The 22,258-nt window shown below is 51.4% G+C and overlaps 1 protein-coding gene across 6 annotated transcripts in view; it reads right to left on the bottom strand.

Annotated features, from left to right (window-relative positions):
• Positions 1-953: 953 nt before the first annotated feature.
• The window catches only part of NTNG2 (netrin G2), a 99,444-nt gene continuing 78,139 nt past the window's right edge, over positions 954-22,258 (bottom strand). For all 6 annotated transcript variants that reach the window (XM_053282449.1, XM_053282444.1, XM_053282447.1 and 3 more), the window contains exons 6-8: positions 5,906-6,073; positions 3,524-3,658; positions 954-2,067 (exon numbers count right to left, since the gene is read on the bottom strand). In XM_053282449.1, the coding sequence (XP_053138424.1) occupies positions 1,844-2,067; positions 3,524-3,658; positions 5,906-6,073 (527 nt within the window). In that variant the 3' untranslated portion in view covers positions 954-1,843. The remainder of the gene's footprint in view (positions 2,068-3,523; positions 3,659-5,905; positions 6,074-22,258) is intronic.

Below are 22,258 nucleotides of genomic sequence, written 5' to 3'. Positions count from 1 at the left end.
GGGACAATGTTTTGACCCACTGCCCCTTTGACCCACTGCCCCTTTGACCCACTGCCCCATTGCCCCACTGCCCCTTTGACCCACTGCCCCTTTGACCCACTGCCCCATTGCCCCTTTGACCCACTGCCCCATTGTACTTTCGACCCATTGAACCAGGGTCGTAACTAATATTAGGCAAAGGGAGGCGGTTGCCTGGGGGTCCCACTGCCTTGGGGGGGCCTCCCAGGGACACCTCACATGACTCACCCATTGCCCCCTGCCCAGCCGCAGGTCCCTCAGCCACTTGCCCTGTTCGCCCTCTCTGCTGCTTGTTCAATGGTTCAAAGGGTCAATGGTTAGATCCACTGCCCCTTTGACCCACTGCCCCATTGCATTTGATGCCCAGCGCCGTTCGTGTCCAATCCCAACTAATTTGAAACCAGCTGCCTGTTGCAGCCAAGGCACCTTGAGAGGGAATGCCGTTTCCCTTTTGCATTGGTGGGGCGTTGTGGTCCCTCGGCCCCCTATAACCCCCTGGTCTGCACCTCCAGGGGAAGACGGCGGTCCCCTTTATGACCTCGCCAGGTGTGGGGGACAACCTCGGGCTGGGATCATGCCGCGGTGAGGGCTAAGCGGTGGAGGGAGGGAGGAGAGCTGCCTTGGCTAGTCTAATCCCCTTCTAATTCTTCTGGGGCTTCCTTGTTCTTTAGGGCTTTATAATTCTCTCCTGCTGCTGAAAGACCACTGGCTCTCTTTCAGTGGTGGGAGAGAGAAAAAGCAGCCCTAGGGCCATAGCTATGGAAAAAAAAGATTGAAACTACCAGAGTGTATTCTCTTTTGCACAATGTCCCCTGTTTGGTTTACTTTTCAATGGACAAACTCCAATCTTAGCTACGTACACCAACTCCCAGTAGCTGCTTTAACAGTACATTAAACTGAGCATGAAAGAGTGAAGGAAAACACAGAGCCCAACAGCAATTAATAAGTTGCTTTACTGTGGTAGGATTATTACACCATAATGCTTATGGTAAAATGTCTCTCTAGAGGCTGTGGTGGTTCATCTCCCCCCCCCCCTAGAACATTTATAATAGAAACAAAAATAATTCTCTACCCCCAAAAAGTATCTGAACCGTAAACTACACGGCGAAGCTTGGATAACACGTTGCGCTTCGGCGCGATACGCAAGTGGCCTTGGTTAGTCCCGGTCTCAAGTGCAAGAAAAGGAAAGCTGAAGTCTCACACAGAAAGAATAAAAACCGGAGGGGGGGGGGGGGAAATACAAAACTTAATAAATTCAGCAACTCGATTTGTAGGCAACGGTATAATTTTTAAGTCTGGGTTGGAGCAGGCCAACGACGCGAGGCGGGGAAAAGTCTCGGAGTCCACCCGGGGTTCCTTCATCGCCAGTCTCTGCTAGGAGCGGCTCTTCCAAAAGGATCGGTTGAGGAGGAAAGGAAAGAGACGACGGGAAACAGCTGAGAAGCTAAACGCCAGGGGTTAGTGGCATGTTCTTGGCAGCCCACCTGCCCGGCGCCTGTGCAAAGTGGAAGGGCAAGGTGGTCACCACTGAAGACAGAGGAAGCAATGCAAGTCCTTTGCGCCCCCCTCCCCAGTCACGTCAAGTTGCTCCCCCTGCAGGCAGCTAGTAAGCTCGGTCTGCAGTGTTGCAGCAGCATCCAGCCTTCGCAAGTTGGGCAGTCGGAGTCTTCAGCCCCTGGCTTCCTTCCTTCCTCCCTCCCTCCGTTTTCTGCAAGCGAGAGAAACGAAAGGCTCACGAGGGTGGGGAGGGCCTCTCCCTTGCTCTCCCCGCTTCCCTCTGGTCCTCCCGCGAGGCATTTTTACTGAGCTCCCCCGTTCCCGGGCCTTAAAGGTTCCACCAGTGTCGCAGCTGCAGGGCCAGGCCGCTGACGAGAAAGGCCGCCGGGCTGAGGTCCGCGCCGGAGGCCGAGTCACAGTCCTTGTCCTCCCCCTCGCATTTGGACTGTTCGCAGAGGACCCCCTTGAAGCCAGGCGGGCAGAGGCAACGCTGGTTCTCGTAGCAAGTGCCCCCGTTCTGGCAAAGTAGCAGCTCGTCGTCGCAGACGTTCGCTGGAGAGAGAGAGAAGAGATCTCAAAACCGCACCTGAACCCTTCCAGCTGAAGCAGAGGAACCTCAAGACCCGAGGTCCTCAACCTTGGTTCTTCAGATCGGGTGGACTACACCTCCCACAGCGGCTGAAGACCACTGTGGCTCAGGCTGATGGGAGTTGTAGCCTTGCAGGGCCAATGAGCCAAGGTTGGGAAGCAAACTTGGCCTTCCAGCTGTTGCGCCCAACTCCCGTCATCTGGTGGTTACAGCCTCAGAGGCAGGGTGCCTCTCAATCCCCGTTGCAGGGGAGCAACAGCAGGAGAGAGGGCATGTTCTCACCCCCTTGCCTGTCGGCTTCCCAGAGGCACCTGGTGGGCCACTGTGGGAAACAGGATCCTGGACTAGGTGGGCTTCCTTGGGCCTGATCCAGCAGGGCTGGATTGTGGCAATTGATCGTGGCTGGGCATGATGGGAGTTGTGGTTCAACAACTGGACAGCCAATTTTGCTCACCCCTCTTCAATCCTGTTTCAGAAGAGATACGGCCTTCGTCGCTCTTGACGACTCTCTGAATCGCACGGTGTCAACACTGTTAATTCACCTAGATCACAGTACTGAAAACCAGCACCCACCTTAATTTGAATAAATAATAATAAATAAGATGCTCTTCCCAGAGCAGCCCCATCCCTAAGGGGAAATATATTTATTTTATTTTTAAATTTATTCTTAAATTTGTATACCGCCTTTCATTAAAACAATTCCAAGGTGGTTTACACAAAAATTAAAACAAGACAATAAAAATGGCAATTAAAATATTAAGCTAACATACAAATATCTCACAGTGTTCACACATAAGAGTCTCCCATCCAAAAGCAAACCAGGGCAAGCCCTGCTTAGCAAGGTCTGGTGGCCTCGGGATTTAGGGGAAGCTGGGTTCGCACTGGGCTACTGGCACTCCCTGTCCCTCACTTTGGACCGGGGCTTGTGGCAAAAGAGGCTTGGCTCATGCCTTGTGCTGCTTGGGAACGTAAGAGGTTGCCTTCTGCCAAGTCAGACCATTGGTGCATCTGGCTCAGGATTGTCTACGCCAGGGCTGGGCAGATGTGGCCGCCCTCCAGCGGTTGTCAAACTACAACTCCCATAATCCCCACCTACAACTGTGTCTGGGGATGCTAGGAGTTGTAGTTCGACAACAGCTGGAGGGTGGCCACATCTGCCCAGCCCTGATCTATACAGCCTCTCTCAGCCCTAATCTGGAGATGCCAGGCAGGGAATTAGGGACCTTCGGCACACAGATCCTCTCCCTGGAGCGGCCCCATTCCCTAAGGGGAATACTGGAGTGTAGTCTCCCAGCCAAATGCAAACCAAGGCAGACCCTGCTTAGCAAAGAGGGCCATTCATGCTGGCTCCCACATGGCCAGCCCTCCCCTTTGTGGCTCTCCTCCCGTTTTGCTCCTCGCCCTTCCTCCCTGACTTACGGAAGCAGCCCTGTCGCCAGTAGTAGTTGGGCAGGCAGTCGTCGCATTTGGGCCCGGTGACACCATCTTTGCACTCACAGTAGCCGGTCTCGTTGCACCGGTTGGCCACCGATCCGATCCGGTTGCAGTTACAATCTAGACAAAGGCAGGGGCAGTAAAGACGAGAGAGTTTGGAGCCGGCTGACATTCGGGCTGGGCGAATGGGTTGTTCTTCCAAAGGGGGGCGGGGGGGGAGGGATATTGGCTACTAGGATGGGGACTGGGCAAAGTCCTTTTGTGTCGATCACACTACTAGGAAAGTTCAAGGAAATGAGTATATGTCATGGGTTGTGTTTTTTTTTAAAAAATGGATGTGCTTGCAAAAGGGAAGCAATTTATTTTATTGTTTGCATTTTATATCCCGCTCTTCCTCCAAGAAGCCCCCAGAGCAGTGTACTACATACTTAAGTTTCTCCCCACAACAACCCTGTGAAGTAGGCTAGGCTGAGAGAGAAGTGACTGGCCCAGAGTCACCCTGCAAGTATCCTGGCTGGATGGGGATTTGAACTCGGGTCTCCCCGGTCCTAGTCCAGCACTCTAATAATTACAATACATAGCAAATTTGAATCTGAATCTGAGAAAGATCATAGGCTTCTCTTGGGCATGGCATTGCTTTGGAATGATTAATCTGATTAAAAGTAAAGTGTGCCGTCAAGTTGATTTCTACTCCTGGTGCCCAGAGAGCCCTGTGGTTGCCTTTGGTAGAATACAGGAGGGGTTTACCATTGCCTCTTCCCGCACACTATGAAATGATGCCTTTCAGCATCTTCCTATATCGCTGCTGCCCAATATAGGGATTCCCATAGTCTGGGAAACATACCAGCAGGGATTTAAACCGGCAACCTTCTGCTTGTTAGTCAAGCATTTCCCTGCTGTGCCACTTAAGGTGACTTTAATCCGATTACTGAGGGTTAAAAATCTGTTGAGAACAATAATAGTTAAAGATTCAGAAAGTCTTCTAAAAATACCCCTCACAAACCCAAAAAACTTTAAACCTTTTCCTCCGCATTTGAAGTAGCATTCAGCTACAAATTTAGCACCTATAAGTAATCAGGAAGTATGCTTTTTATTTTGTACAGACACAACCACAAACTCTTTAAAAAGTATAATAGACTGATACAAAATGGGGCTCTTAGGTCATATTTGTTCCATTAGAGTTTAATTTGCCGCCAATCAAAGTATGTTTGAGCATGTAGGACTATTATGGAATGTGCGCTGGTGTTTCAATCCTTGAAACACAGAGATATGTGGCTGGCCCAATCCTTAAAGATCTAACCCCACAAATACGAGAAATATTTATATATCACTTTTCAACAAAGGTTTCCCAAAGCAGAAACCTAGGAATAAAGTAAGTTAATAAATAAAGGTGGCTCCCTGTCCCCAAAGGGCTCACAATCTTAAAAAGAAAAACAAGATAGACACCAACAACAGCTACTGGACGGATGCTGTGCTGGGGATGGATAGGGCCAGTTGTTCTCCTCCTGCTCAATAAAGAGGATCACAACTAAAAAGGTGCCTCTTCACTCAGCAGGGGAACAGCAGTACAGCACCCTGCAAGCAGCTTCCATACCACCTGCATTGCTGCTGTGCACATTTAAAAAAAATCTATGTAGTTAGGTTAGAGTGCTGTTGCCCAAATGCGTTCAGTTGCACAAACACGCAACACTACAGCCATGATCTCCAATGGCCTTAGTTTCACCCAGCTGCAGTTGCATGGTTTTAGGTATTTGTGAATAGCACTCTAATGTATCTACATCAATTTTTTCCATAGACGCAGAAGCACAGGGGATGTGGCTATCACTCACGGCGGAAGCCGCATGGTATGTTGGCCATTAGAAATAAACACACTGATGCACACTTCAGAGCATTATCCCAGAGCTAGACTGCCGGTTCCTCTGAATGCACCTTGTTGTGCTGCCTTTCCAGAGACCATCTGTGGAAAGGGACGGAACCAGGAGGCATTCAAGAGGAACCAGGAGGCATTCAAGAGGAACCAGGAGGCATTCAAGAGGAGTTTACAACAAAACAAAATGGATAACAACAAAAATACTAACAGATTCGCTAACACCATAAATGACAACAAAAACAAAACATTAATTAAAATAAATGACAGCAGGAAATTGAAGCATTAGACCCATTTAAAAATTCTGAAACCATGTTTTAAAACCAGGTTCAAGCTATTAAAACAGTATCTAATTAGGGTTAGGGTTAGGGTTAGGGTGCGTCTTTAAGGAGATAGATATATGGTCAGAGATGAGAAGGTGCTTATTTTGCTGTACCCCTGGCCCCTCCCCTTGCCCCACCCCCTCCCATCCCCTTGGCCCCTCCCCCTTGGCGACTCACCTACGCAGACATTCTCATCGTCCAGCTCGGTGGAGCTGTTCCGGTAGTAGCCCAGCCGGCAGTACTGGCAGTGCTGGCCCCGTGTGTTGTGCTTGCAGCTGACACAATGCACCACGTTCAGGAAGTCGATGAAGCTGCACCGGTTGGAGTGGCCGTAACATTCGCAGTCTGAGGGGGGGTCAGAGGGAGAGAGGGAAAGGGTGAGACCTCTCCCTAGGCAACGCCCCACTGCTTGCACCAGGAGGGGGCTAGGAACAGAGGAAGCTGCCATATACTGAGTCAGAGCATTGGTCCGTCTAGCTCAGTACTGTCTACCCAGACTGGCAGCGGCTTCTCCAAGGTTGCAGGCAGGAGTCTCTCTCTCAGCCCCATCTTGGAGCTGCTGCCAGGGAGGGAACTGGGAACCTTCTGCTCTTCCCACAGCACCTCCATCCCCTAAGGGGAATATCTTATAGTGCTCACATATAGTCTCCCATTCAAATACAAACCAGGGCAGACCCTGCTTCGTTAAGGGGACAAGTCATGCTTGCTACAAGGCCAGCTCTCCTCACTCTCTCCAACTCCTCCTCCAGCAGGGGGAGGTTTGTAGGGGGCAGTGGACACTCGTGCCCCCCCCCCCAAGTTTGGGAGCAACCAGCTGGACTGACTTTCTTCCCTTCCTGTCTTGGAGAACCAAGTACGGCATTCCAAGCTTCGGGGCCCCAGATGTCCTTGGCCTACAACTTGTCTGCAAAAACACCTTATAGGGTTCTAAAGACTAATACTGATAAAAAAAGAGAACCCAACTATACAATCTAATCCTCAAGCTGCATTATTGATTCGTCACATTTTTATACCGCCTGATGTCTACATCTCTAGGCAGTGTACAAAGTTTGAAACACAGCAGGAAGCTGAGTGAAAAAGCAGCTAGAAATTTACAAAAGACAGTAAAAACGGCCTGATAAAAACAAACAAACTAAGCAGTTAAAAAATCGATTTCAGTTCAAAGCCTGAAACCAAATACCTGATTTAACCAGAAATATAAATGGCGATCACCAATCAATCAAGATTCATCCTCAAGCTTGGCCTATACTAAGCAAAGAAATACGCCACGTTGGGTACCATTACGCTTTAGCATAAGGAGGTTAATAGCTCGCCACGGATGGCCTGACAAGTAGCAGAAAGCAAAAGCCACACAGACACCACGCAAAGCATGCAACAGTGAAATAAGCAATGCAATGAGAGTTCGGGGGGCGGGGCAGTGTTCCCTGTAACCGGGGTCCCCGGCGGTTGTGGACTACAACTCCCAGCATCCCCAGCTGCAATGGCCTATGGTTGGGGATGATAGGAGTTGTAGTCAGCAACCTCTGGGAATCCCTTTTACAGGGAATACTGGTCAAGGGCGAGGCCTTCCCCCCGACATTTGGCAGCTTCTTTGGGAGGAAACGTCGGGGTGGTTGCTTAATTCAAGGACCAGCTCATTTATTCCAGAGCGATCTCACTGACTGGAGGATGTAGTTTGAAGGCAATGACTTCAACCACAGGGTCGACAACTTTTTAACTGGCCCGGCTGCTGCGTCTTCAACAGCAGCCTCACATGGATTCATAGAATCATAGAGTTTTAGAGCTGGGACATTTAGAGGTCCTCTAGTCTACCCCTTTGCCCAGTGTGGGAATTTGCAACCGCATCCTTGACTGAGTGCCCAGCCAATGTCTGGCCATCTCCAGGCCATCTCTGTGTAAGGTAGACTGTCCCAGATACATAGCCGGTGAAGCCTCATCCACCTCCTATCTCTGTGCCAGAAAAAGCTTCATCTGTTGAACGACTGACTGCATGGCAGGCTGCTCTCAACCTGCAGGAGCAGGGCCAGTTTGTGTGTGTTCTTTTTAAGGCAAACACTCTATTGAAGCGGCCACATTTGTCTGCTCCGCTGATCCGATCTCCGCACCTGCAGAATCTCTTTTCTGAAATGATGAACGAAGGTAACTGAAAGCACAAGGGCGCCTCCTTTCAGGACGAGAGGGGGCCTTGTTACTGCAACGCCTATTCCTCCCGGGACAAAATAACTCCATAATTTGGGCTGAGAGTTACCGACAGAGGTGTCTGAGCCAACACCAGGCTAGAAACCTCCTCCCTGGTATTCTAGCTTTCTGCACGCTGGGATCTTTTTTTCACGGAGGCGCAATTCCCTCCCGCAAGCCTCTCCCCTGCAGGGTGAAGAAGCTACCCAGTCCAGACACGTCTACCCCCCACCCCCACCCCCCAGTGAGAACTCGGCCTCAGACCCGGCTACTCAGCCGTGGGTCCCCTGATGTTGTTGGACTCCAACTCCGAGAGAGAGCTGGAATCCAACCACGAAGCCCTGGCCCCTGGCTATCAAGTGGCAGGGAGGCACGCACGTCACACTTTCCCAACACTTCCAAGCCGTTCACTTCCAGCATTCACAGGCCTCCTAGATTCTCACAACGCTCCTACGCTTACCTTTAAACGTGTCAATAGGCGCCAGTGAGACGGAGCCGGATTTGAGCCGGATGAGTTTGGAGATCTTGGAGGATTCTTGGGAAGATGAAAGATACCACTTTTTTTTCTCTCCCCCCACTTTACAGACAGGATATACCTCCCGTACTACAGGGAAGCAGATTAATACCACACAAACCAAGTCAAGGGGGAAAGGGGGGGGAACCACTTTTCTGCAGCACACAAACCGGTTTTTCTGCAGCAGGAGGCTTTGCAGATCGGGCTGTTACCCCAAATCGTCTCCAGAAGAGAGAGTGTGTGTTCACACACCAGCCAAACTGACCCCAAAGCCCCTTCGGGATCCTTGGAAGCACTCCACACACAAACCGGGCTTTGTGATGCGGATTCTAGCTTCTCTCACTGCATTTCCGGATTTTTAACATGCTGGTTTTAAGCTACTTTTTTCTGGAAACGCCAGAGCAAATCAGGAGAGGCACAAACATGAGAAGAGGGAAATCCTCTTTAGGAATGCAGATATAGGCTTTAAGAATCTCACCACCACCACCCGCATTGTCCAGAAGGAAAACACAGAGGCATGCCATGTGAACTTGCATCAAAACAAAACCCGAGAGCAGAGGGGAGGGGCTGCTTCCCTCCATGCCGCGAGTGTGATTCGAAGTGGCTTCGCTCAGCATTTACCCCGCAGCATGAAGCCAGGTGCGAATAACTCCCTATGAAAGCTTCTCTCCCCCAGCAGAAGTTGGGTGCCACTGCTAGAAACCTCTCACAGGGCACGCCTGCAGACCAGCTACAAGCGCCATCAAACTCCTTTCCTACCACTGGAGAATACCTGCTTGAGCAATGCCCACCCCAGGGAAAAGAGCCCTTTGCTGCAGCCCATATACAGCCCATCCGGTCTAGCATCCTGTTATCAGCCTCGGGCAACCAGCTCTAGGGTTGCCACTTTCCCCGGCACTTAGAGTAGCCCTGGGATTTTGGTTCCTCTCCCAGCTGCCAAATTCCACCCGGATTGCCTGGCTTTTACTCTGGATCCGATCACATGGGAGGGCAGAGAAGGAGGGGAAAGTATACACATCTGTCAATAAAATCAAATAAAATGCAAATTAGTTGCGGCATAATTTGCATATTATGCAAATTGGGCCACTAGGATTTGGAAAGCTCGGATATGGCAACCCTAACCAGCTCTCTCCAGGAAGCTGGCAACCTGGGCATGAAGATGGCAGCTCTTCCCTGCCGTTGACCACCCAAGCAGGTTTTCAAAGATATACTGCCTCAGAACATAGAGGCTCCATTCAGCTCTCATGCCTGACCACCGCTGGATGGATCTACGGATTTGACTCTTTTTAAAAGTCTGCTGGTGGGTCTATGTGGCTTTTGCATTCCTTCCTTCTAGCCCAGGGCTGTTCAACTTCAGCCCTTCTGCAGATGTTGGCCTACAACTCCCATAATCCCTGGCTATTGGACCCTCTGGCTGGGGATGATGGGAGTTGCAGTCCAAAAACAGCTGGGGGGGGAGGCAAAGTTGAGCAGGTCTGTTCTAGCCTCTGCCCCTCCCTCTCCTGTGGTCCGCTTCCCTCCACTGTCAGCATGTAGACTGTAAGCTTCTTGGGGCAGAGAGATGTCTTGGTTGCTCTGATTAACCGGCTTGCATGCTGAGGGTGCTATATAAGCAGGATCAACGGCCACACGACAAAGCTTCTTCCACGATCCAAGATGATGAACTACACGCTCGTAATTTCTATGGCGGCCCCCACCACGCGTGACCAAGTATGCCCACTAGCTGAGCTGGGCCTACTCTAGATCGACTAGCAAGCAGACTAGACACCCACACCGGTCGACATCAGCCCAGCGAGTACCTGGTTTCTTGCCGTGCCGTTTGCCAGCGCCATGGCCTCCTTTGCTCTTTGGAGGGGCTGCGTTCGAGGTCCCAGACAAGCAGACGGAGAAGAACACAAACACCGGCATCAGGATGGACCCCCAACTTCTGGCCCAGCCCCGTGGCTGGCTGGGAGACTCGGCAGGCTCAAATGCTGCCCCCCACAGGAGGAGACTCACCTAGGGCGGTCTTGCCCCTTGTCGCTAAAGACACAGAATCCGGGGGCTCCTTCCGGGAAGGCACAGGGGAGATGGGTAGGTGCAGTCGAAGGACGCTGCACCTGACAAAACTCCTTCAGCTCCTCAACTACTACTACTATTAGGAACATAGGAAGCTGCCATATACTGAGTCAGGGCCTTTTCGATTGTGGCCCCTCGGCTTTTGGAACGACCCCCCCAAAACAATGCAAACAGTGGATTCGGACATAAACCAGGCTAGGCTCTAACACGCAATGAAAAACCCGAATCCCCAATATCTCACACGGACTTCGGCACAAATCCGGCCGATGTGCGAATGCACACCCTCCATTCCGAGCTGAAAGCCCCACCTGGAAATGTTCCAGGTTGCGTTTACCAGGCAAACCTTTCAAGCGCAACCCTTCTCCGCGGCCACACATTTCCTCCTCCCCTCCTTCTTTGGACAGACCTGTCAGTCAGCCAGAGAGATCTAGGGCAAAACGCACTGCAAGGCACAGCTTCAAGTCTGCTCCGAACAGACAGACGCTCGAAAATTCTAGAGAGCTGGTTTCCAGAGGGAACCAAAAGGAACTAGGACATGCGCGTACACAGCCATTTCTCCCCCCCCCCGCACACACACATTTCTCTTGGTAGCAAGCAATCCGGCGTTATCTGGAGAAGGACGCGCGAACCCAAAAGGAATCACACACGTGTGCCAAGCTGCGTCTCTCTCCCTCACCCCGTTATTTTCTTCTCGTTACAAGTGCCTGTTCTGCGCCTCTCATAAGAGCCGCAGGAATTGGCAGGTGAGGATGTGAGGTCAGAAAAAGAGGGGCCAGGTGAGCGGCCAAAAACACCGCTTTGCCTTTGCCCCATGCCCCTGGTGGGGGCCATCTCCCTTTTAAAGCCACCCCCTGCAAGCTTTAAGCGTCCCCAGGGAGCAGGGAGGAGGAACGGTGGCCAGTCGCCTCCGCGGCTCGCTTCGTGCTTCATGCACGCTGCGCAAAGAGTGCGAGGGGAGGAGCTCCTCGGAAAATTTGGGGACCGCGAGATCGGTAGCTCAGTGGCATCTCGCTGACTTCTGACTAAAGGGGCTGGGCCCAAACCACACTCTTTGGCTCTGGTTTCATATACTTAGATGAGCTCTTCTGTTATTTTTCTCCCAGGCACAGACACACAGAGAGCTTTTCACGCCCACTGATTGGGAGACTTCATCAGCATAAAGGATGAACCTGTAATTTGCTCAGCCATTACTTGGAGCAGTCAGGGTGGTTAAAGCTCAGTTTCAAAGGCAGAAAGGTTCCATAGGAACAGAGGAAGCTGCCATATACCGAGTCAGACCCTTGGTCCATCTAGCTCAGTATTGTCTTCACGGACTGGCAGCGGCTTCTCTGAGGCGGCAGGCAGGAATCTCGCTCAGCCCTAACTTGGAGATGCTGCCAGGGAGGGAACTGGGAACCTTCTGCTCTTCCCAGAGGGGCTCCATCCCCTGAGGGGAATATCTTGCAGTGCTCACACTTCTAGTCTCCCATCCAAATGCAAACCAGGGCAGGCCCTGCTTAGCTAAGGGGACAAGTCATGCTGGCGACCACAAAATGCTTAAGACTCAGAGGATCAACTCATGAGGTTTAACTCTGTCAAACCAGGATGGCCTATTAGCCTAATTACTCTCGCCCTCCGATTGGCCCGCCGGCCGGGCGTGCTCCGAGATGGCCCAGGTGAAATCTTCTCTAATTAGAGCACATTCGCCGGCCCCTTTGGCAGCCAGCTGCACCCTGCGCCCTCCTCCTTCGCTCTGTTGCTGCTCTGCCTCCAACTGCTCCATGCCCAGGACACGGACCGACCCGTTCTTCCAGTGCCATGGCAGTTTCTTTCACTGATTTCAGACGGTTTGTCCTCAAACTGATTCTAGGCCATTTGCCTCGCAGATGGAGGCACATCAGGACTGCGGCTGAGGCCTGTTGAGTTTCCCACTTAGGAACCACCGGAAGCTGCCTCCTACTGAGTCCGACCCTTGGTCCGTCTAGTTCAGGCTTGTCTACACTGACCGGCAGCAGCTCTCCAAGGTTTTAGGCCTTTCCCCAGCCCTACCTGGAGATGCTGCCAGGGACTGAACCAACCTGGGACCTTCCGCATGCAAAGCAGATATCCCCCCGTCCCCTATCTTACAGCACTCACCTATGGCCGCCCATCCAAATGCAAAACAGGGCAAGCCCTGCTGAGCAAATGGGTCCATTCATGCCCACAAGGCCACCTCTCCTCCCCCGCTCCCCACATCAAAGCCCTGTAAGGGCATGTGCTAACGCAAAGGTTAAGAGCGTAAGAACAGCCCTGCGGCTGGATCAGGCCCCAGGCCTATCTAAGCCGGCTTTCTGTTCTGCCCAGCGTCCCACCAGACGCCTCTGGTTCTCAAAGTCGGGTCCACAGAGGCTGTCGGACTACAACTCCCATCGTCCCCAGGCAGTATGGCCAAAGTTGCTGCAGTCCAACATCTGAGAACTCGGGTTTGAGAGCCCCGGTGCTGACGCGTCCTTCCAAGTGCCTCTGACATCGATCTGAACGGCATCAACAGCGTTTACGGCCATACATCGTCCAGGATAGACAGACCACAATTGTCTACTTGATCATTACGCGGTGGCTGGATGCGCCCCCCCCCCACTCTGTGCCACCTCCCATGATCCGAAAGGCAAGCGCCTCCCCCCCCATCTGATGCCCATAAACCCCAAAACTGGCCACAAATCTCTTCCCTTACCTTGGATGTGTTTAGGAGGCTCCTTTGGCACGGGCTTGGGTTCCGCCGTGGCCGGCTTTGGTGGCACGCTCCCGGCAGCTTGGAGCGGCAGCATTGGGAAAGAATGTGCGTTTTAAGGCAGTTCGATCACAAAAGACCCTGCAAACGAGACCGGCAGCCTCGCCCAGACACAACTGGGGCCAAACGGCTGCTTTCTGTTCCTCTTCCCCAAACCGGACAACCGGCCGTTTCGTTTCCTCTGCACGGAACTCCTCGGCTGCACTCAGGAGCTCTGTGAGCATGTGGAGCCGACACAGGTGAGGCGGAGTCCAGTTCTCTCCAAAACCTGGCAGCATTTTTGTTTTTGAGAAAGGACACCCCCTCTCGGGCACAACAGATGCCACTGTCTGGATCCTGGCCCTTCTTTTCTTGCAGTAATGTGCCTGATACGGATGCACTGATCTCGGGAACTTAGGGACATAGGAAGCTGCCATATACTGAGTCAGACCCTTGGTCTATCTAGCTCAGTATTGTCTTCACAGACTGGCAGCGGCTTTTCCAAAGTTGCAGGCAGGAGTCTCTCTCAGCCCTATCCTGGAGATGCTGCCAGGGAGGGAACTTGGAACCTTCTGCTCTTCCCAGAGTGGCTCCATTATCCTCTAAGGGGAATCTCTTCCAGTGCTCACACTTCTAGTCTCCCATTCATATGCAACCAGGGCAGACCCTGCTTAGCTAAGGGGACAAGTCATGCCTGCTACCACAGGACCAGCAATCCTCTCCGAAGGTAGGCCAAACGTTAGGCTTTTAGTTGAATTTGTATTGACTTCAACTGCATTTTGTATACCATATGTTTTCATGTTTGTTTTTAAACGTTGGTTTTCTTATTTGTTTGTGGACCACCCTGAGACTTGTGTAACTGACAGTTTAGGAAGGAACATAAGAAAATCGGAAGCTGCCATATACTGAGTCACACCATTGGTCTATCTAGCTCAGGATTGTCTACACAGACTGGCAGCGGCTTCTCCAAGGCTGCAGAGGCAGGAGTCTCTCTCAGCCCTGTCTTGGAGATGCTGCCAGGGAGGGAACCTGAAACCTTCTGCTCTTCCCAGAGCGGCCCCATCCCCTGAGGGGAATCTCTTGCAGTGCTCACCCATCAAGCTCACACATCCATATGCAACCAGGGTGGTGCTTTGCCCGACCCACTGAATTCAGAGCCGGGTTCCCAGCCTTGAGTCCCCCAACATTTTTGCAATGCTCAAAGGCCACTGGGGCGGGGGGTGGTAGGGGTTTCACCCCCACGGTGAGCCCCCCCATTTATGTATTTGTACTTGCCCCAACCGCGGATTCCCGGCCCCCACTACTGCTTCTCCTTCACCGCCGAAGGGGGGCCCTCCTCGGGCCTGCAGGCCAGCCTCCTCCGTCTTCGTGCACTCCATAACTCCTACTGCGCATGCGCACAGACAGAGGAGTCCGGTCTGCAGGCCCGAGGAGGCCCACCGCTGCCGCCACCACCAGGGGGGTGAGTGGAATGGAGCGGCGGCAGCGGCGGAGGGGAAAGGGAAATAGGGGCATGAGGCCCCGGACCCCTGCCCCAAGGTCCGTGCCTAAGTGCGCCTCTGCCTGCACAATGCGGTGACCCCGCACAGCAGCGATGAAGAGAGCGGGCACCAACGTCAATCACACACCAGGCAAGCAGAAAACAAAACACAGGGGTCTTCCCGACATCACCGTGATCTAAAGGGCTCCTAGTCTACGCATCACGACAGCTTCTCTTTGTACGAACACCAGACAGGCTCCTGGGGGAACGGCGTGCTTTCCGCGGTCCTCTCGCCTCGCCCCAACGGCGCCCCAAGGCCCTCTTTGATGGATCGGATAACCCCCTGCGGTTCGCTCCGGCCCCTCTGCCAGATGTGCGTAGGGCACCGGCTGAAAGGAGACCAAGAACAAAAGCCCTTCCCTTGGGGTGGCGAGAGCGACGCGTGGAAAGCAGACGTGGATCTAGCGGCTAAAGGATCTCCTACGGGCGAGGGCTCCCTTCCACGGAGCATGTCCTACCTTTGGTCCCAGCCTCAGTCCTGGGTAGGGAGGAGCTGACCTGCAATGGGGCAGCCCCCAACGAGCTGGTTGTCTCTTGCAGGAGCAACAAAGGAGAGTCGTATTATTATACAAGAGCTTTTTTGAGAGACGGGAGATAGGCAGCAGCGCCAGGAGCTTTTTCACACAGGGCTTTGAGTTCACATCTCTCCCGGAACGGAGGGTGTACGCTCACATATCGGCCAGATTGTACCTCTTCTGCTCAGTACGGCTTCCTGAGAATCTCAGTTTGCACAATTTAAAAAGGCAAGCGTCTAGCTTTGGGGCTTGCAAAGGTAAAACAAAAACCTTTCTGTTTGGGGAGTGGTCCCTGCAAGCTATCGGGGAGTACGTCACACACAATTTGGGTTTTTCATTGTGCGTTCGAGTGTCGCCCGATTTGTATCCGGGATTTTAAAAATCCACTTTTTGTGTCCGTTTTGGGGGGCAACTTCAAACCTGCAGTAAAGCCTTGAAGCAAACTTGCAAGGCTGCTGTCTGAAAATGCTCCAGGTGCTTTTAGGTGAGGAAAATCCACTCTGGCTTTTCTGGCTAAGTTTCTCAGGAACATAGCAATAGCAATAGCAATAGCACTTACATTTATATACCGCTCTATAGCCAGAGCTCTCTAAGCGGTTTACAATAATTTAGCACATTGCCCCCCAACATTCTGGGTACTCATTTTACCGACCTCGGAAGGATGGAAGGCTGAGTCAACCTTGAGCCCCTGGTCAGGATCGAACTTGTAACCTTCTGGTTACAGGGCGGCAGTTTTACCACTGCGCCACCAGGGGCTCATAGGAAGCTGCCTTCTACTGAGTCAGACATCTAGCTCCATCTAGCTCAGGGTTGTCAACACAGACTGGCAGCAGCTTCTCCGAGGTTGTAGGCAGGAGTCTCTCTCAGTCCTATCTTGGAGATGCTGCCAGGGAGGGAACTTGGAATCTAAATGCTCTTCCCAGAGTGGCCCCATCCCCTAAGGGGAATGGCTTACAGTGCTCACACATGTAGTCTCCCATCCAAATGCAAACCAGGTTGGACCCTGCTTAGCAAAGGAGACAATTCATGCTTGCTAGCCCACAAGACCAGCTCTTTTCCTGGCTGGCTCTGCAGTCACCTCTCCTGCCATACCCTCTTTGTGGACCACCAGTCCGCAGTGGATACACATGTTCTTTAAAAAGGCGAGCGGGGAGGAAACGGATGTAAAACTCCATTTTGCGTAAGGACGAACCGAGGGAAAGCGTGTACACAGAGGAGAGATCTAAAGTTCATTGTTTATGTACTTAACAGGATGATACCCTGCCTTTTCTGACCAAAGGCACCCTAGGATAGATTCAAAATGTTCTTGTCTATGGCGGAAATGAGTAGAAAATTATACAGGTGTCGTTTTCCAGCTGGATAGATGGATCATAAACAATTTAGAGGGTTACTTTGGTGGGGGGAAAACCTGCACTTGAAAGGCGGAGAGCAGACAGTGTCCTGGTGAACTGGGAGCCAGAAACCAATTGATATTAATAGGGCATTACATTAAAATAGGGAGGCAGGCCCCATGCAAATTGGCAAGGGCTTAATTAGAGTCACAATAAAAAAGCTGCCCGGAGGCATTTTTGCTTTTTAGTCATCCGCGCGCACACACCTCTGCTGGCTGGCTTTTCCGAACAAGGGGAAATATTAATTCACTTTACCCAGGGATGCTGAGCCTTGTCACTCGGTGACATTCATGGATAGTTTTTCACAGCAACCGAGAGAGCAGCAGGGCGTTCAGGGCCTCTCCTCCCGGGTCTGAGCCGGAAGGCTGCCGGGATTTGGGGCTGGAAGGCCTGACCTCGCCCAGATTCCCTGCCTGAAAACTGAGCGTCTTTCCTGTTCCCCGTACGAGCACTTAAGTTACGCACGTTTAAGTCCCACTGAGTCCAATGGAACAGCAAGGTGTCTAATCTGGGTCGTGCCTGTTTTGACTGACTGTCTCCCATCCCAAAATACTTCACAGGATCCTCAACAAAACAGAGGAAACTCCCTCACACAGCATCAGAGCATGGGTGCATCTCGCTCAGCACCATTTCGGACCGCCAGCGGTGGCTGGACTACAACTCCCATCATTCCCAGCCACAACGGCAAATAGTCAGGGCTGATGGGCGCTGTAGTCCGGCGTCTGCAGGAAGGCCCAACTTGTGCAGCCCTGGCCGACACACTGACCGGAACTCATTTTGTTTCTTTAAGAAATCCGTCCCCGAATCTTCAGTGACAAGGCTGCTAACAAATGTAGCTGCTCTCGCCAGGTCACAGTCACACCCAGTCACTGGCTAGAGAGAGCCCTGTTTATTTTTGACACAGAACAGCCTGAGCCTCTGGGCTCCTCGATCAGCTTTCTCGGGTTGTCTCTTTGTTGAGCAAAACAGCAGGGCGACTCGAATCGGGCTGATTCGGACGATTCAGATTCGAATCCAATAATCCCCAAAAAGGGTCATTCAATTTGAATCAAATCAGCCAGATCCGAATTTGAATCAATTGGAAGCCTTCAACGGCAGTTTGGGGACCTTTGGGCCCCTTTCAAATGGTCATTCGGGCACCCTGACTAGTTAAAAAACAAACACCAAAATAGGTCAAATCAATTTGAATCCGAATCTATTCGATTCAAACCGGCCTGTTTGGGGGTCAATTCAATTCGAATTTGAACCAGCTTGCTTTGATTCAAATTCAGAATTCTAAACATTTGAATCATGCACATCTCTATGTCACACTAGTCTGTCTACACTCTAGATCAGGCATCCCCAAACTGTGGCCCTCCAGATGTTGCTGAACTACAACTCCCAGCATCCCTAGACACAATTTTTTGTGGCTGGGTATGCTGGAAGTTGTAGTTCAGCAACATCTGGAGGGCCGCAGTTTGGGGATGCCTGATCTAGATCAGTTATTTCAGCCACACAAGCTTCTCCCCCGAAATAGTTTCAGCTCCTTCACATGGTTCAGAGTCTGAACCTCTTCTCTTCCGTGACCTTCTATGGCACGGCAAAACGCAACAAGGGGTTCGTGCTAACAAATGACCACGTTTTCAGTTTGACCCACCCGCCAGGAGCCAAAAGCTGCTAGCGGGGCAACTCCAACCAATGTCTGCTGCTGCCACACTCCATGTCACAAGCAGTCATGTGTCTCTTTGCTTGGACATTTCCTTTTTGAAACAAAAGCAGTCTTCAAGGCTGCAGGATAAATGATGAGGGGAAGGGCAGGGGCAGGACATTTCCCTTCTGTCTCCTTTTCCACCGCCTCCCAGCTGCTTTTTCCCCCATGGGAGAAAAGAGACCATTCTCTGTATCTTTTCTCCCCCTGGGTGAAAAGCAACTGGGGGGGTGGGATTGAGCAGTTAAGCCGACAGAAGGGAACGGATTAAACAGCCCTTCCCTCCTGTCATTCTTCTACACTGGCAGCTTTAGGAACTGCTTTTAGTTTAAAAAAAAAAATGAAGAAGAAGATAGGTACCATTGCATGTCGTGTCCCTTGGCCCTCGCTGGGCGTGTTGACAACTGATTTTAGATCATACAAAGAAATGCAAGCACAAGGAGAGGAAAGAGAAACAGGAGTCTGGCTGAAAAATACCTGGTTTTGTCTGCGTCTCTGGGACAGACGCAGAAGCCGGGAGATCGGGAAGCTGCTCAACCGTGGCTGCTCAGAGGGTACAAAAGAACCACACAAACATAATATAGACAGAGAAAGGCAGACAGGACAGAGATTCTCAGAGGAGCTGGACAGGAGTTCCTAGGAAAAGCCAACACATCAGAGACTAAAAGCAGGATCACCACGGGGACGAGGTCTCAGAGCCCTTTATAAGAAGCTGCCTTATAATGAGTCAGGCCCTCGGTCCATCTAGCTCAGAACTGTCTACTCTGACCGGCAGCATCTCTCCAAGGTTTCAAGAAAGCGGTCTTCCCAGCCCTACCTGGAGATGCTGCTAGGGACTGAACCTGAGATATTCTGCACTCAAGCATATAGATGCTCTTCCACTGAGCTACGGCTCCATCCCCTATGGGGGAATCTTACAGTGCTCACATGTTGTCTCCCATCCAAATGCAAACCAAGGTGGGCCCTGCTTAGCAAAGGAGGCAATTCGTGCTTGCTACCACAAGACCAGCTCTCCTCTTTGTAAACAAGTTGTAACTGGTAGATTAATCCAGGGGTTCCCAATCCCGGGTCCCCAGATGTTGCTGGACTACGGATTCCTTCATCCCTTTGGCCACTGAGGCTGGGGATGATGGGAGTTGTAGTCCAACAACATCTGGGGAGCCATGGATTAATCGGCGAAAGCAGGAGTAGCCAATCTGGCGGGGCCCCCAGCAGTCATGGGACGACGACTCCCATCAATACACTGTAGCTGGGGATGATGGGAGTTGTAGTCCAACAGCATCTGGAGACCCTCAGGGTGGCCGCCCCTGAACTAAAGCTTCTGATGATGAATTGAGTGAGAGCCCGTTTTAACCAGGAAGGTCCAGATTTAAGGGGAAGGGCTGAAAGGTTACCTATTTTGTTCCCTGAAGCTATTAACAAGCAGTAGGAAAGAAAATATTAAATACAGCCATTAAAGACAAAGGGAAGATCCAGCAAGAGCAATGCCCATCCCATCAGTTTAGTGGCAACTTCAGCACCGAGCAAAAATCTCTTTCACGGAAACCGAGGGGCTTTCAAACAGTGCTGAACCTGCCTTCACTTTTAACCAAATTCTGCACATATTTTAACAGTAAGGAAGTCCACAGAGGTCAGTCGGACGGCAGCCTCAAGTTGATTAATTTATGAAGCGATTTCACATTTCCTGTAAGTTACTTACAGGGCGCCAGCGATGATCTGCCAGCATCTGCAAAATGCTGGACAGACACAACCCAGCAAACGCAGGCAGCCTCCGATTTGGGGACATAACAGACACTCGGAGGGTTTCTTTTCTTTTCTTCAACCACGAACCCATGGTTCATGGTCAAAGCATCCAACTTGGACGCTGCCGGACTACAACTCCCATCACCCCCTGCTACACTATTTGGCTGGGGGTGATGGGAGTTGTAGTCCAGTAGCGTCCAGGGACCCACGTTGGAGAACCCCTGATGTAGCCCCAAGAAAGACACAACTCCTCCACCCTCGTAGGCAGCAGATGGCAAAGCACTACCTTTGCCCAAAGACACAGTCGCAAAGCGCAGGAGGCTGCAAGCTCAGGGTCCCGAGCACCAGAAGTGTAAACATGGATAAAAATCACGTCAGCCTCGGAGTCCACCCCAAACAGAGAATTCACACTACACCGTCACGGGGAATCCCAGCCAGGGCTAGAAATGGGGCGGGAAGGGGGAGTACAGACTCTTTTTATCCCAGAAAGGGAAATGCACTCATTCCTATCTATCTATCTATCTATCTATCTATCTATCTATCTATCTAATTTATACCTTGCCCAAACTTACGTCTCTGGGCATTAGAAAAAGAACCAATGGGCTGAACAATGCTTGGAGGTTGATCCGAGCTAGAAATCAGGAGTGAATTCCTCACTGTAAGGGCGGTGAGACGGTGGAACTGCCTGCCTCATGCAGCGGTGGGCTCTGCTTGGCCGGCAGTTTTCGGACAAAGGCTGCGGTAGAATCCTGCACTGGGCAGGGGGTGATGGACTGGAATACGAACACTGATACATATTGATATAGACAAATATTGATAGACTACTTTTTCAGCAGAAGTCCCCAAAGCAGTTTACATAGATATAAATCAACCGCTAGAAAGATACAATTCTAAATTCTTATTATTATTTCTTGTTTGCACAGTCAGACAGGTGTTATTGACTGGTTTGTTCTGTCCAGACATCGAGTCCTTCCCAAGGACCTGGGATGCCAGAATTTTATTATCAATATTGTTGTTATTATTATAGATATCATCACAGAATATAGGCTGTTCTTGGTAAAGTTGCTTTTTGTAATTGGCTGATGGTGATTTCTGTGGCCCCGATGGTGTTGAGGTGCTCTTCAGGGTCTTTTGGAACTGCACCCAGGGCGCCAATGACCACTGGGATGATTTTGGTCTTCTTCTGCCACAGCCTTTCCATTTCAATTTGTAGATCTTCGTATTTTGTTAGTAATACCGAGTGAGAGCAGAATAGAAGGAAAAGAAACAGAAAAACAAACAAACAAAATACAAAGATCTACAAATTGAAATTGAAAGTCTGTGGCAAACTGAAATGTTGATTGTTTTGACTTGTTTTTCTTTCTTCTCGACTGCAGTTAGATCTTCCTATTTCTTGTTTGCACAGTCAGGCAGGTGTTATTTATTGACTGGTTTGTTTTATCCAGACATCGAGTCCTTCCCTATCATCATCATCATCTACATTTTCTATCCCACTCTTCCTCCAAGGAGCCCAGAGGGGTGTACTTACATACTAAAGTTCCTCCTCACAACAACCCTGTGAAGTAGGCTAGGCTGAGAGAGAAGTGACTGGCCCAGAGTCACCCAGCAAGTCTCATGGCTGAATGGGGATTTGAACTCAGGTCTCCCTGGTCCTAGTCCAGCACTCTAACCACTACACCACGCGGGCTCTTTAAATGCTGCGTGCCCACCAGGGAATCTTTCAGAGAAAGCCAACAGCCGGCTGTCTCTCCTCCCATTCCTCTTGCCTTTCCTCCACACTCGGCGAACATCAGCAAAGCATCTCCTCCTTAAGGAGACCTGCCCAGAATGCTGCTGCAGCCCCGAAGGGAAGGAGCCGTGCATTATTAATGTGTGCCCTTCTCTGAATTAATTCGAGCTGGAAACCAAACGAGGCGTTTGCTGAGTCATGAGCAGCCCTTGCGCCCGGGCCGTGATTTTTATCCATGTCCCCAATCCGCTCCTACAAGGCCGGCTAAACTAGAGTCTCGCTTCTAGGAGATTCTGCGGGCTGCTAGGCGAACCACAGCCGGAAGCAAAATGGCGGCAGGGAGGGAGGAAAGGCGGTGGGCGGGGCTGGGGTTCTGTCAGCTCTAGAGCAAGCAGGGGTGGGGTGGGGGGCGTGCCTTGCAGACTACAGCTTGGCACCCACCTGGTGGCT

This window comes from Hemicordylus capensis, chromosome 17 (assembly GCF_027244095.1).
Source record: "Hemicordylus capensis ecotype Gifberg chromosome 17, rHemCap1.1.pri, whole genome shotgun sequence".
NCBI lineage: Eukaryota > Metazoa > Chordata > Lepidosauria > Squamata > Cordylidae > Hemicordylus > Hemicordylus capensis.
Note: the sequence above shows the minus strand (reverse complement) of the source record. Positions and strands in the feature narration are given on the sequence as shown.